The sequence below is a fragment of the Babylonia areolata genome, chromosome 19 (assembly GCF_041734735.1).
Source record: "Babylonia areolata isolate BAREFJ2019XMU chromosome 19, ASM4173473v1, whole genome shotgun sequence".
Classification (NCBI taxonomy): domain Eukaryota; kingdom Metazoa; phylum Mollusca; class Gastropoda; order Neogastropoda; family Buccinidae; genus Babylonia; species Babylonia areolata.
This window is the reverse complement of record NC_134894.1, coordinates 35,761,361-35,778,421: the sequence shown is the minus strand read 5'-3', so window position 1 is coordinate 35,778,421 and position 17,061 is coordinate 35,761,361. Positions and strand designations below refer to the sequence as shown.

At 43.8% G+C, this 17,061-nt stretch overlaps 1 protein-coding gene across 2 annotated transcripts in view; it reads right to left on the bottom strand.

Annotated features, from left to right (window-relative positions):
- Positions 1-17,061, bottom strand: part of LOC143293662 (polycystin-1-like protein 1) — a 233,326-nt gene that overhangs the window by 148,894 nt on the left and 67,371 nt on the right. For both annotated transcript variants that reach the window (XM_076604790.1, XM_076604791.1), the window contains exons 11-22: positions 14,692-14,791; positions 13,333-13,904; positions 12,262-12,519; positions 11,397-11,518; positions 9,280-9,510; positions 8,015-8,134; positions 7,230-7,686; positions 6,139-6,307; positions 4,975-5,193; positions 3,871-4,052; positions 3,199-3,429; positions 226-545 (exon numbers count right to left, since the gene is read on the bottom strand). In XM_076604790.1, coding sequence (XP_076460905.1) covers positions 226-545; positions 3,199-3,429; positions 3,871-4,052; positions 4,975-5,193; positions 6,139-6,307; positions 7,230-7,686; positions 8,015-8,134; positions 9,280-9,510; positions 11,397-11,518; positions 12,262-12,519; positions 13,333-13,904; positions 14,692-14,791 — 2,981 coding nt within the window. The remainder of the gene's footprint in view (positions 1-225; positions 546-3,198; positions 3,430-3,870; positions 4,053-4,974; positions 5,194-6,138; positions 6,308-7,229; positions 7,687-8,014; positions 8,135-9,279; positions 9,511-11,396; positions 11,519-12,261; positions 12,520-13,332; positions 13,905-14,691; positions 14,792-17,061) is intronic.

Here is a 17,061-nt window from a genome sequence, read left to right as displayed (position 1 = left end):
ATCTACCATGCCGAATGATATAAGGTTGTGGTTTTTTTTCCATACACACTTCATCTTTTCCTCGTGAAAATTGCAGTGAAAGCGTTCCATGTCTAACAATGCACCATACAAACAATCTGAAGTCATGATCCAGACCATTGTCTGAATGGGCCACAGGGTCCAATAATCAACCCACTTTCCCTTCCAATAATGAACCATACACAATATTAATCAGTGAATCCAAACCTTTGCCAGGATGGGCCAAAGAGGGCAGGGCCGGGGTAGTTGCCGTGGTGACTGGCGTTGGCGTGGTCGTGGTCAAGGGGGGACCCATGTACATAAGGGAGCTGTAGGATGAGCCATCGGCCTTGACGCAGCTGGCGCTGTGAACCTTACTGGTGGGGTCACGCTCTTCCTCCTCCCCCTTGATCACCGTCACTGTCCACTTGTAGCGCAGCCCTGCCTGACTGCACTTGTGGTGGCCAAGGCAACCGGCCAGCACCGTGACCTTGTCATTGGCGTTGACCCAGTTGTTTCCCCGGCACTGCTTGCATTCCACTGACAGCCTGCAGAAACCAAACAAACACAAAAATCAAAACAAAACAAAAAAGTGTGGTTCATGATGCGAAATGTTTATTCCAGGCAAAAAAGTCTGTATATCTGATCACCTGTTTCATTCTCACAGCATCCTCAGTCCTTTCAGTCTTGTTAAGACTGGAATTCTAAGCATCCAGGATCATTTCTGCTACATCAGTTGACATTGCAAACATGCAAACAGACCCTGTAAGCACCTTTAGGGAGAATATTTGATTTACAGGGATGAAAAATACAAAACATCACAAGGCATAGCCAACACATTTCAACCTTAGTTGATGTCTTCCGCAGGTTAAACGTAACATCCAGTCAAAGATGTGCAATCTCTGAAATGAAATTTTGGAGAGATGCAAAACATTTAAAAATCTTACAGTGCCCACTGCTTTTTTCTTGACAGCACAGCAATGACACCCCCAATGGGTTTGTCAGAATACTGCCAAACACACAGACAAAAACAAATGGAATCCTTTTCATGTGACTGAAAGATAATGCTGTTGTCACAAAAGTGTATGACGAATAATTCATTAGTCCTGTTTTTGTATCGACATACATGGGCATTTGTGTTTTGAGTGTGTGCAAAGAAATGTAAAAATGGTTGTTGTTTGTATGCTTTTGTTCACTTTCACTGTCTGTGGCGTAGATATAATTATGATGCAATGCAATGACATCATCTTAAAAAATATTACGTCGTGGGATTGGCTGTGATTGTTGCTGAACGGCCTGCGACTTTCTTACGATCCTGTGTGCAGACTGCATAGCTCACTGTACTGTGGAACTAGTATTGTGTGCAGATCGCACCACTGTACTGTGGAACTAGTATTGTGTGCAAATCGCACAGCTCACTGTACTGTGGAACTAGTATTGTGTGCAGATCGCACCACTGTACTGTGGAACTAGTATTGTGTGCAGATCGCACAGCTCACTGTACTGTGGAACTAGTATTGTGTGCGGATCGCACAGCTCACTGTACTGTGGAACTAGTATTGTGTGTGGATCGCACAGCTCACTGTACTGTGGAACTATATTGTGTGTGGATAGCACAGCTGACTGTACTGTGGAACTAGTATTGTGTGTGGATCGCACAGCTCACTGTACTGTGGAACTAGTATTGTGTGCAGATCACATAATTCACCGTAGTTCACTTGTGCGGAAGAGGAGGAGTAAAAGAAAAATCTCAATCTTAAAAACTCCCTAAATGCTGTCATTAGCATAAACTGTCTGTGTTAGTTGTATTCTGTTCAGGACGGTTCAGGCTTAGATACGGTTATCTGCAGTGCACAAGCTCTGCACCGGGGCTCTTCTAGACCACTGCATAAATGCAACACTCTGTGCCCTGTCCTTAGCTGCTTGATGAGCAATACCAACAGTGTTTTCCTGCCTGTGTAGTGTTCTGGCATCTAGTCCCGATTGATCAAACCGGTGGAGAGGAATCTCTCTTGTCTGATAATTGGTTTGAAAATGAAGGTGATTGACAACAACAGTTAGGAAACTGATGGTAATTCAGTCCTTCTATCCAATCAGACAGCAGTGGCTATGACTGACAGAATACGTGCAGCGAGCGTTGGAAGAAGGGGAGGAGAGGGAGAGGTGTGATGTAAGACTAGGTCGAATGCCAGCCAAAGGTCAAAAGGGGGTGTGGGTTTTGGGAATGAGTGTATTCACATTTCAATGCCTACTGTAGGAAATCGACAACCACCAATGCTCCACGATTTTCACGAAATGCAGGGTGGAACCTGCACTAGATGTGAAACAAGTGCTTTTTGTTTTTAACGCTTTTTTTCACTGAATGACCTGGACGACTTGTTTGAAGAGGTGGCAAGCCGGATGCACAGCAGACACTTTAATCGGCCCATGTGCAACTTGAAAGGAGTGAATGTCATCAAAGAACTTCACCCTCTCACTTGTGAACACTCTTAGCTGTCAAAAAGCTTGCCAGCTCAGTTTCTGAGACTGTGATTGACCTTTTACATTCACTGTACCCACCTTTGTCATTGTTAGGACAGTGATTTACTTACATGTCTGCACCAGCTGTGATTTGTTTGCTTTTCTTTTTTTTATAAACTTATAGCCTGTTCTGTAATTTCTCCTACAGGTATAATCTGACAATAGGTGTGCTATTTGTGGCTGTATTTTGTTTCTTTTCTTTATGGATGTCATTATGAAGAAGTGGAAATAGACATTTTTGTTGCACAATAATTATTATCTTGACTTTACATGCCTGAACATTTATCTACAATCACCCTAACTGGGACAAAAAAAGCCCAGAAGCAGCATCTACACTCATTTTCCTTCACAAAAACGTTTACTTTCTTTCTGTATCGCCCATAGATTTTGTGCAAGATTTTTTTTGTGATTTATTACCCCCGAATCCTAAAAATTCCCTGGCAAAGGGAGAGCACTTTTTACAAAATTCTCTGGCACTCAATCAACTGGTTAAAGATCCTGTAATCCATGTCAGCATTCAGTGGGTTAGGAAACAAGAACATACCCAGCATGCACACCCCCGAAAATGGAGTATGGTATCCTACATGGCGGGATAAAAATGGCCATACACGTAAAAGCCCACTCATGTACATACAAGTGAACGTGGGAGTTGCAGCCCACGAACGAAGAAGAAGAACTCACGGAATCACATGCGCGTCCATCTTGACCTGCACGACCTGGTCAGTGTGGGCCGGCTCTGACCCTTCCGCCGACACGGTCAGCCCAAAGAGGTAGTTCTCGGCCAGGGTGAACCAGGAGGCATCCAAGGCCAGACGAGAGCTGTTCCAGTTTATGGACGACGTTTCGTTGATCAGCGTGTCGTTGAAGCAGCTTCCTTCTGACTGGAGCAACGGTCGACAGCTCCAGCTGTAGCTGTATGGAACAGAAATGGTGCTGCGTTTTATTGCACCGTGATCCGCTGTGCTGTGCTGTGCTGTGCTGTGCTGTGCTGCACTGCAGCATGTTAATTTGATTGTGTTGTTTGCATGCATGGTGCAAGCTGGTACACACACACACACACACACTCAAATGAATCTGAAACTTGTTCCCCCCCCCCCCCCCACCCCATCCCAGCCCTTCCCCACCCCCTCCAACCCCCCCACCCCTCCCACCCCAAAAAATCAGGTCAGAGATATAGGCAGAAAAACAGAAAGACTGATAAACAGAGAGAGATAAATCTATAAACAAATGAAAACTTACAAAACAAAACAATAACGCACAAACCCACTTTCTTTTTTTTTCATGAAACCAAGCTATGAACTGACATGCCTAGCTAGGTCAGCAGCAAGTCCCACGAGGCTTTCTTGAACTTACTTCAGTTTAACCGCTGCGCCGTTTGAATACATCGATGCCGTTCCATCCAGCGTGAAATTGGAGCCTCTGCTGACCTGCTGAAGTACCCCCCCGTGAATGATGCTCTGCACTGGTGACCTCAGCACTTCCATCTTCGCTTCCACCTCTCCGTAGACAGGTATCTCTGTTCCATTCACTCTCACCTGTACAGAACATTCACCCTCACCTCTATAGAACGCCCTCACCTGTACAGAACATTCACCCTCATTCACCCTCACATGTACAGAATAATCACCCTCATTCACCCTCACCTGTACAGATTATTCACCCTCACTTGAACAGAACATTCACTCTAATTCACCCTCACCTGTACAGGACATTCACCCTCATTCACCCTCCCCTGTACAGAACATTCACCCTCACCTGTACAGAACATTCACCCTCATTCACCCTCACCTGTACAGAACATTTACCCTCAACTATTCAGATTATTCACGCTCACCTGTATTCACTCTAATTCACCCTCTCCTGTACAGAACATCACCCTCATTCACCCTCAACTGTACAGATTATTCATGCTCACCTGCACAGAACATTCACCCTAATTCACCCTCACCTGTACAGATTATTCACCCTCACCTGTACAGAACATTCACCCTCATTCACACTCAACAGTACAGATTATTCACCCTCACCAGTACACCTGTGTGTGTGTGTGTGTGTGTGTGTCTGTGTGTGTGCATGCATGTGTATGTGCCTGTACATGTGTGTGCATGTGCATGTGTGTACATGTGCATACCTTCTGATGGGCATGTACCCATCACATGTTCAATGTGTCTGTTCTGTTGGACCTTTTCACCCCTCTCCATCAACCCTTCTTCCTTCAATCAGCACAACACCCTTACCTCTTTCCCCTTTAATTCCCCTTAAATAAAAACATTTTTCTCAAATTGCACATCATCCCCATCACATAACCCCCTCCCACCCCCCAACACCCCCCCCCCCCCCTCCAAAAGAAAAAAAACACCATAAAAATCACCTGAAAAAAAAAAGAAAGAAAAAGGAAACACATCACAAAAACCAAACACACACACACACACACACAGAAGACAGGTTCTTAATAACCTTTAAAAAGACGCGATAGTAACCCGGTTTCAGTTTGCCCGGGGGCAGAATTATTCTGGGATGCTGCAGCAGGTCTGCGTCAATCTTCACAGGGACTCTGGCCGAGCTCCAGTCGGTGTCGGCCAGACGGTACACCCCCCACTGGTAGTGCAACCTCCCCGATATGCTGCAGTTGACGGTGACACGAGACTCCAAGTGAAGCGGCTGGCTTTCCAACATCTGTAATGTACACAAACAGCGGCAAAGGTTTTTTTGGGGAATGGGTGGTTTTTTGGGGTTTTTTTTCTCCAGTTTTCAATTTCAAGCAGGTGTGTCAAAAATGAGGTGCGCAGATTGATTGATCCATAATTATACTAAACTACACCATAACTGCTGTGGTTAAAAAAAAAAATTTTAAGATTTTTTTTTTTTTTTCTGACCATGTTCAATCCAAATTTGGTATTGGCAGACAACGTATTTCCAGAGAAAATGAATTTGTTCAAGTTTACCATGGACACACACACACACACACACACACACACACACACACACACACACAAACACATACACACACACATTTGTTACAGAAAATTCCTGTAAAACAAGTATCGGTTACTGGTTATTTCCGTAAAAAAAACAAGCATTTGCTACTTGGTACTGGACATACCAGATACAACAATATATGGAACTGGAAATTCATGTAAAAACAAGCATTTGTTCTGGATATTCCTGGGGGGTAGTTGTGGGGAGCAATTGTTATAGATAATTCCTGTAAAACAAGCCTTTGGTACTGGAAATTCCACTGCATATTCCAGTAAAAACAAGCATTTGTTACTGTAAATTCCTTGGAAAAAAAACAAACAAACAAACAAAAAAAACCCAACCAGCAAGAAACAAGTCGCAGCTTGCAGAACGAAAAACCCTGAGCTATTAACTCTTTCCATACGAACGGCGAAAGAAACGACATAAACAGCGTTTCACCCCAATTACCATCATCAAAATATTGCAAGCGGAAGGCTCTTATACTGAAGACGTGAATGTTGACAAAGAATACCATAATTCTGATGATGGAAGCTAAAGGTTTGGTCATTCAGACACCCACTGGACATCCGAGGGGTCTGTGTAGAGGAGAAGAGAGGACTGGCCGTACTGAGTGAGTTAATAAGTCATCAAGCCACATCTCACCTGCAGCTTGTCGTAGAGTTTGGGGCCATCGTCACCTGGTCTGTCCGAGGGGTAGAGGACGGTCAAGGAGGGGGGCTCACAGGGATGCGTGAGCACGAACAGCTTCTTGCTGGTGGAGTTGGAGCCCAAGGGGTTCACCGCCACGATGGTCACCAGGTATTCCCCTGTCCTGTCAGGAGAGTTTCAGTTTCAGTTTCTCAAAGAAGGCGTCCCTGCGTTCAGACAAATCCATATACGCTACACCATATCTGCTAGGCAGATGCCTGCACGACCAGCAGCATAACCCAACATGCTTAGTGAGGCCTTGAGTGCATGTATATTATATATTTGTGTACCTATCAGAGTGGATTTCCTTTTATATAATTTTGCCAGAGGACAACACTCTCGTTGCCTGGGGTTCTTTTTGAGTGCACCAAGTGCATACTGCACACAGGACCTCGGGTGTTCATCTCACCTGAAAGACTAGACGCTCAGTTTTGATTTTCCAGTCAGACTTGGGAGAAAGGGCGAGATTGGGATTCAAACCCACACCCTCACGGACTCTATATATTGACAGATGAGTGTCTTAACCATTCTGCCACCTTCCTCCTGCCAAGACAGCTATCATTGTTTCCATTTAATCGAATAGATTGTTTGGTGGGGTTTTTTTTTTGGTTTGTTTTTTTTGGTTTTTTTTTAGCTCATCAGTGATCGCATATGGTGATAAAGAATCCTAAATCAGCCTGTTAATTAATCAGTAAATCAAAGAATCAATCAATAATCCGAATCAGTCATTTAATCAATAAATAATTAAAATCAGTTTATCAGTCAAACGGTTATTCAATCAATTAATCCAAATCAGTTAATAAAATCAGTCAATCAATCAATCAACCAACCAACCTACCAATCAACCATGCACACACACACACACACACACACACACACACACACAAACTCACTCAACAAAACCTCCACCCATTCCCTCCCAAAACCCCCCCCTTCCACACCCCCCCCCCCCCATCCCAACACCCCCACTACCACCCACCCACCACTTAAAAAAAAAAAAAAAAAAAAAAAAAAAAAAAAACCCAAAACAAAACCTAACCTCTCACCTGTTATACACGTGCTGGACATGCGAGCGGTTCGTCCACACCAAGGGAGGCGTCCCGTCCCCAAAGTCCCACGTGTAGTTGATGGACGTGAGATCGAACCCTTGCACCTCGAACCTGATGGGCTGGTTGACCAGCTTGTCCCCAACAGTGCTGATCATGATGTTGGTGATCCTGGACACCGCCTGGACCTCCAAGGGCACCGACGTCGCGTTGCTGTGGCAGTTGACCGCCATGACGGTAACCCTGTAGGGCTTGTACATAAAGCTCCGTGGGTAGTTGTAGGAGAAGGCATTGGAGCGCGTCTCCGTCTGGTAGCGGCTGAAGTCCCAGCGGTAGTGGTTGACGATGTTGGGCGAGTCCGGCATGACCAGGGCGCGGTGGGTCTGAGGTTCGCCCAGGGCCACCACCGGCCGGCCCTCGTGGTCCCTGGCCAGGGCCTCCATCACTATCTTCACACCTGAACGAGCGTGGTGTGTGTGTGTGTGTGAGGTGGGTATGATGCACGTGTGTAGACGTGTGTGTGTGTGTGTGTGTGTGAATGTGTGTGTGTGTGTGTGTATGTGTGTGTTTACATGCATGTATGTATGCACACACACACCCATGCACACACCTATGCATGTATGTCCACATACACACGCATATGCATGCTCACATATACACGCATGAACACACACACACACACACACACACACAAACATCCACACAAACACAGACACACACACACAGACACACAGACACACACACACACACATGCATACTCAGCCCCCATACCCCTATTCACTCACTCTGGATCTCCTCTGCCACGCTGACATCCACAAAGTCTGTGAAGTTGGAGACCTGATTCCTAGCAGTCACCTCAACAGTCTCCACGCCCGGCTTGCGATACATGTGCGTCACGTCAGGCCCTGTGAACACACAACACATCACACACACACACCATCACCAGCCTGTGAACACATGACACACAGGGATGTCACCAGCCTGTAAACACACAACACATCAAACACACACCATCACCAGCCTGTGAACACACAACACATCAAACACACACCATCACCAGCCTGTGAACACACAACACATCAAACACACACACTATCACCAGCCTGTGAACACACAACACATCAAACACACACACTATCACCAGCCTGTGAACACACAACACATCAAACACCAGCCTGTGAACACACAGCACATCAAACACACACCATCACCAGCCTGTGAACACACAACACATCAAACACACACACTATCACCAGCCTGTGAACACACAACACATCAAACACACACTGTCACCAGCCTGTGAACACACAACACATCAAACACACACACTATCACCAGCCTGTGAACACGCACACTGACCATCACCTGCCTTTGCATTAACAACACACAACAATCAGGGATTATCACCACTCTGTGAACACACAACCCAGATCATTACCAGCCTGCGAACGCACAATACATCCCACACAGACCATCACCAACCTGTGAACACACGACACATACAGACCATCACCAACCTGTGAACACATAACACACCGGGCAGTCACCCATCTGTGAACACACAACACATCCCACACACACAGATCCTTACCCATCTGTGAACACACAACACACCATACTGTCACCTTCCACCTTCCTTCCACCAACACTACCACCACCACCAACCACCACCAGCCACAGCCACTACACCACAGCCACCATCACCAACACTACCACCACCACCAGCCACAGCCACTACACCACAGCCACCATCACCAACACTACCACCACCACCAACCACCACCAGCCACAGCCACTACACCACAGCCACCATCACCAACACTACCACCACCACCAACCACCACCAGCCATAGCCACTACACCGCAACCACCACCACCACCACTATTACCACCACTACCACAATTACAACTACCACCACTCATCTACAACTCCAAACCAAATGCATCCATGCAAGACAACGCTGGCTGACTAACCGCTCACAGCAATGACACACAAGTGATCGACGCTCATGCCAACAATATGCACTCACTCACTTGCTCTCTCACTCACCGTAATTCACATACTGGGTCTCATCATCAAGTTTCCAGTCGTAGGTGACATTTGACCCTTGCCACGGTCGAGCGTGTAGGACGGTCTCCTCCCCGAAGCGGGTGCATTCCTGGTGGTACGGCTTGAAGAGGGGACCCAGCACCGGTACCTGGATGTACACCGGGTGGGACAGCCTGGCCGACACAGTGTGCAGGGCGTTGGAGGCAGTCACCATCACTGTGAACACTCCCTCTGCAACGTAGAAGGGGGTTTTTTGGTGTGTTTTTTTTTTCTTTTCTTTTTTTTTTTTTAGATTTGCAGTAATGGGCCCAGGCTTTTTGACACATGTCTGACAGACCTGGAGGAATCTGGTGAGCATTTTTTTTTTTTTTTTTTTTTTTTTTAAGTGCAGCACTTCAGCACCTCTTTACACAGTCAAAGGAGAAGAAGCAGAAGAAGATGGGGAAGAAGAATGTTAAGAAGAAGGTTTGTGGATACTGCCACTGAAACTACACTGGTGAGACATCAGTGCAGCATCCTCTTAATCTTCTTCTGCGTTCGTGGGCTGCAACTCCCACGTTCACTCGTATGCACACAAGTGGGATTTTACGTGTATGACCATCTTTACCCTGCCATGTAGGCAGCCATACTCCGCTTTTGGGGGTGTGCATGCTGGGTATGTTGTTGTTTCCATAACCCACCGAACGCTGACATGGATTACAGGATCTTTAACGTGCGTATTTGAATTTCTGCTTGCATATACACACGAAGGGGATTCAGGCACTAGCAGGTCTGCACATATGTTGACCTGGGAGATCGTAAAAATCTCCACCCTTAACCCACCAGGCGCCGTCACCGTGATTCGAACCCGGGACCCTCAGATCTAAAGTCCAACGCTTTAACCACTCGGCTATTGAGCCCATCAGTGCAGCATCGCAGTGTGTCTCCACAGGAGAAGAAGGAGAAGAACATTAAGAAGAAACTTGTGGATACTGCCAGTGAAACTACACAAGTTAAACTGAGACATCAACAAAATGTAACATAAAATAAGTAATATATAAATTAATAAACAGAATAACACTTTCACTGCCATGGGCAACTTTAGTCGACTAGACAGTTCATCACCACAGGCGACTTTAGTCAACACTGAGGCGTCATGTTAAACATACTTTTCTTCTTCTTTTTTTCACATTGTTAGAAAGCTTGACAGCTGCAGCCAGCTGTCCCATGCAACAGAAAATTGTCTAACTTCCTCCACCCCCACCCCCACCACACCCCCATCCTTCCCTCCTGACCAAGTTTGAGGTGAACAAGTCCACTGGGTTGTCTTCACACAAACTGAATCATGTGACTTAGAGTGCCGAGTCTAAAATATCTGGCACTGGGGACAGCTTTTCACATTAGAACTTGGGAGCGAAAGAGTTAATAGAAAAGAAAAAAAAAAACAACTAAAAACAAGAGAGGTAAGGCCTTCAAGACTCACTTGTGACTGAGAGTAAAACACACAAGCTTTTTATGCATTGAGTATAATTTCAAAATGTAATGTTTAAGATGAGAAAGATCAGTTTAAAGCAAATTAAGTCCCTAGCATTAATTACAGAGTAACTTCCCTTTTTTACTATCCGCACCAAAACGTTTGCAAAATAAATAAAACTTCCATGCTGAGCAAAACAAGTTCCTGTTTGAACAGAAAATGATAATAATGACTGCTCTTGTTGTTGGGTCAGAATATCAGATCAAAGTGCCAAGTTTAGAGAATAAAAAAATATAAATATAACAGTGAATGCAGTTTGCATATAATTAGGCTTCATTTTTCTTTTTTTCTTTTTTTGTGCCCATCCCAGAGGTGCAATATTGTTTTAAACAAGATGACTGGAAAGAACTGAATCTTTCCTATTTTTATGCCTGATTTGGTGTCAACTGACAATGTATTTGCAGAGAAAATGTCAATGTTAAAGTTTACCACGGACACACAGACACACACACACACACACACAGAGACAACCGAACTCCAGGTTAAAACACAGACTCACTTTGTTTACACAAGTGAGTCAATAATATAAAATAAGAAATGAAAAAAAAAAAGAATAAAACACACTTAAATGATATAAATTAAAAATAAAATCCTTTTTCCTGACCTGAGCGGTAGTGATGCTTTGCTTTAGCTGCGTAAAACAGATTCATCTGGTCCGCTCCCGCCAGTTCTGCTGTGTGGCCATCTCCGAAGTCAAAGAGAAAGGTCACAGGTGACTCTGTCGTTCTGTACATATCACCAACACAAAATTTCTCCTTCCATATGCACTGAGTCTGTATTGCTACAGCACAACACCATATGTGTGTTTCATCATATCGTACTGTAATGTACCCATAACCACACCAGGATAGCACGTCATGCTGTACTGCACACACTCTATTACACTGTACCATGCTGTGATATATTATGTCACGTCATGCTATACCATATCACACCTTACCATATTGTGACATACTATGTCATATTATACCATACTACCCAAAACACCATACAATACCACCACATACTATATACCATACTAATTTTACTATGTAAAATACCATACCATACTGTGACATACTGTGCCATACTAGCATTTACCATATCGTGCCATTCGCCCATATCTTACTATGACAAATCATACTGTAACAATTATGAGATATAATGCTATACCTTACTATACTATACCATACCATACCATACCGTACTATACCATACAATACAATGAGATATACCATGCCATACTATGACACACCATATCATATCATACCATAATATACCATACCATACGATACTGTGCCATGCCATACAATAACATAATATATCATACCATGACACACCACAACACACCATACCACACTTCACCACAATACACAACAAACCACACTATACCACGCCACACCATAGCATACCACACACCACCACATAATACAACTACAATATAAATTATACGACCAAAACACACTAAACACTCCAAAACACCCCCCCACCTTGCTTCAAAGATCACAGGATCACTTTGATTGTCGTAAGCATTGAAGAAAGCTCCATAGGTCCTGTTGGGCTCGAACCCTTGGACCTGACGGTTCACCTGCATGATTGTCACTTCCGTCAGTCTCTCTTGCACCACCACTCGCTTGGGAAGACGGCCGATCACTGGGGTCTTCTGAAGATGGTTCCATACCTTCACCATCACTTCGTATTCACCCACTTTGTCGTATTCGTGTGTGGCGATACTCATGTTTCCATCACTGAAAAGTGGTAAAGAAAAACTGTTGATTTGGGAAATGAATACACCAGGCTAATTTTTTGTTGTTGGTGGTGGGTTTTTTGGTTGTTGTTTTTCTGGGGGTGGGGGGTTGTGGGGGGGCTTGTTGCCGTTGTTTTTTTTTATGTTTTTTTAAAGCATGTGGTGATCATGGAATATAGAAGCAGTGCAAATCATCAACATGCATTTTTACATGCAAGCATGTTGAATATACGCAGGCACACACAACCATGAATGCATTCATGTAAACACACGGGTGCAAGCTAACACACACACACACACACACACACACACAAACACACACACCACTGACATATGCACAAATACAATTATAAGATAGCACATGTGTTTTTCAACTGCATACACATAAACTCTGATTATAAATAAACACTTATACCTTTCAAATAATGTTGCATGAATGAAATATTTTAAACAAAACACACACACACACACACCCCCCCCCCCCACCCCCTCCCACACACACACACGCACACATGGACACTTTCATACACGCATACACAAAACATACTTGGACATCATTTGGCGATGTATGCTTAAACCCTCATTACAAATACTTTCACACGTAAAAGAAACAGGCATGAAAACAAAAAACACTGCTACACATATTATTAAAACAACAAAATGATATCTACATTAACAAACACACACAACAATAACAACAACAACAATAGCAACAAATGCAACACACACACACACACACACACACACACACACATGCACACATACTCCACACACACACACACACACACACACACACACACACACACACACCAACCTGATAGCCGAATCATGACTGTAGCGGTCATCAAACACCCATTCAAACTGCAGATTCCTCCCCGACCCAACCACGGCCTTGAACGTCCACTCCACCTTCTGGTTCAGATCGATCACTTCCGGAACATCCGCAAACACCTCAACCTTCCCAATTGCCTCCTCAACAAACACTCTCCTCTGCCGCGTCAGGGAAGATATTTCGTTGGACACCGTCACCGAAACATTGTACACCCCAACATCGGCATACAGATGGGCAACGGTGACGTTGTAGGCGGGACTCGACTCCTGCCATTTTGAAAACTGCACCGGTACCCTCAGGAGCTGAAGGCTGGCTGAGTCATACTCCTCCACACTCCCATCTCCGTAGTCACAAAGCAGGGAGAAGCGGCGGCCAGCATGGATGGTGGCCATGATGAGGGTGGGTTCATTGTGCACTGTGACAGGTACACTCAACCGCATGTCAGTGATAGGGTAGTAGACGGTGATGTTTATGGTGGCCGAAGCGTAGCTGATGTCGTTGTGACAATGCAGGCCCAAGGTGTAACGCCCTTCCGATTCGAAGCTTTTGCCATACTGTGAACAGAGGGTATGATAAGGTTTGCACAAATGGTATCAGCATACAGAATTGAATAGAACAGAGTAGAATGAAATGGACTGGAATAGAATGGACTGGAACAGAATAGATACAGAGCGCTTTGTTGTCAAACCATACTGTGAACATGTTATGCATGCAAAGGATGGCTGGTGTATAGTATAAAATGGAATGCTTTGTTGTTACACCATGCTGTGAAAAGAGTGTAACGCAAGCTAATAAAATGGAATGGAATGAAATAGGATGGAACGGAATAAAGTAGAACAGATCTAGAACAGAATGCATGCAAAAGGCATAGAGCATAGTACAGAACAAAACAGAGTAGAATAGAACAGAATAGAATAGAATTATCTAATGTCATGAAACCTTTAGGTTAAAAATACACAAGACAATACATTTGCACATATCTTGATTGGAGACATGCATGTTGTAATCAATGTCAAAGGCAAGTATACAGCATAAATACAGTATGGTACAATTACTTTTTAATCACTCAAACATGATCTTAATCAAAACAAGTCATTTTGTTTGTTTATTTACGTAACTAATGATTGCTGCTTCTTTTGTATATATCTATGTAATTCTATTGATCTGTTTCTTTGATGCGATTTTTGTTTGTTCTGTACACATGCATGCAAGCATGCACACATGCATGCACAGACACAGACACACACACGCACACACACACACATATGCATGCACGCACGCATGCACTTGTGCGCACACACACACACAAACACACACACACACACACACACACACACTTACCTGTAAAACAGTTGTGAATCGGTTTTCCAGCTCCCCATCAAATGACCACTGACACACAATATGTGTTCCCTCGGACACTGTTGCTTTCCACACATTGTAACTGAACACAGAAAAACAAAATCTTTTCTGTCAGAAGGTACAAACATGCAGGATGAAGATGAAGATCAAGAAGAAGTAGAAGAAGAAGAAGAATGGATATTATGATGGTCTACTTTATCATATCATTGACCAGAAGAAGATTAAGAAGAAAGAGGAGGGGAGGAAGAAGAAGCAGATGAAGATGAACAAACAACAAGGAGAAAAAGAAAATCAAGAAAGGAGAAGATGAATGGAAAAGAAAGGAGGAGGAAGAGGAGGACAAGAAGAAGAAGCAGGAGGAGGAGGGAGGAGGACGAGGGGGAGCAGAAGAAGAAGAAGAAGGGAAAGTTTCAGTTTCAGTTTCTAAAGGAGGCATCACTGCATTCGGACAAATCCATATATGCTGCACCACATCTGCCAGGCAGATGCCTGACCAGCAGCATAACCCAATGCACTTAGTCAGGTCTTGAGTACATGCAAATGAATTATATTTGTGCACCTATCAGAGTGGATTTCTTCTGCAGAAATTTGCCCGAGGATGGTGTGTGGCCTCCTGGCGACCTAACATCGATGGCTCCACGATGTGGACTGCTGACGCTGGGACTGCGACAGACGAACCCGGGTGTGGCCGTGTATGGGATAATCTAAATGAGCGGCGTGGGAGTAATGCCACTGAAACGGTGCAGATGATGAGGCAGCAAAAAACAAAAACAAACAACAACAACAACAAAAATTGTCCGAGGACAATACTTCATGCTGACACGGGTTCTTTTTCAGTGCGTCAAGCGCGTGCTGCAAACGGGAGCTCAGTTTATTATCTCATCCGAATGACTAGACGGCTCAGTTCAATTTTCCACCCAGACTTGGGAGAAAAGGTAAGAGCAGGATTTCAGTTTCAGTTTCAGTTTCAGTAGCTCAAGGAGGCGTCACTGCGTTCGGACAAATCCATATACGCTACATCACATCTGCCAAGCAGATGCCTGACCAGCAGCGTAACCCAACGCGCTTATTTAGGCCTTGAGAGAAAAAAAAAAGGGTGAATAAATAATAGATAAATACATAAAAAAAAGAACTACTAATAATGATAATAATATGTATAAGGCGCAAAAACTTGATGAAGTCAACTATAAGGGTACATAAATAAATAAATAAATAATAATTAAAAAAATTTGAATCCCGACCATAACAGACTCTCTGCATCAGCAGATGAGCATCTTAAGCATTCTGCCACCTTCCTCCTTGGGGGGAAAGACGGAGAACAAGAACAAGACATCTGATAGCAGGAAGAAGAGAGGAAAACAATAACGCTGCTCCAAAGGATATACTCTGCATAAGCATTTCTTACCATACCTCACATGCACTGAACAATAAGAAATGTAAATTCTCCTCCACCGTGGGGAGAGCATGCAAAGTTATCTTTTTACTGTGTGCATCCATTTCACCCTGAATGTACCTTACCAACAAGCTGAAATCTGTTATTCTTCATTAAAAACAGAAATGTTTATGAACATAATATGATACGCCGAGAGACGGAAAGAGAGAGAGAGAGAAAGAGAGAGAGGGGGAGAGGGGGGGGAGGGGGGAGATGGCAGCATAATGGTGGAGGAAAACAAGTGCAAGTAACAAATATATCTTCTGTCAGTAAAAAAAATGTTCACACACACACACACACACACACACACACACACACACACACACACACACACACTAATCCCACATTATTTCAAAGTGACTGCCATTCCAAGTCTTCATCATTCCAAGCCCTTCTCAAATGTTTCAGAACATATAATTATGCTAGATCTGTAACTAAAAAAAAAAAGGCAAGCAAATGATAACACCCGCCCCTCCAAAACTATATAAAACAACTCATGCCACAATTACAGCAATATCTATTTTTAAAAGAACAGTCAGAACTATCCAAAGGTACATATTATATTATATAACTGATCTTTTGCATGGGAAAAAAGCCATTATCATTGTCAATAAACATAAAAAAAATAAACATCGATGATTTCTTGGACTTGCATCAGCTTTTGTTTCACTTTATTTCTTGACGCAAGCAGTCTCTGAACATCTATACGAACAGGGATTGCATTGTCACCTTTTCTTTGTTCAGAAAGTTTAGAGCAGTTTGTACCTGTTAAAGATCAATCATCCAGTTTAATTTTTGGTGTAAACAGGCCTCCCCCCCCCCCCTCCTCCTCTCTATACCCTACACTCTCAAAACAGCAATCATAAGCAGATACAAGACCAGAATTTAAACAAATGGATAAATGAATAATAAATAAATAA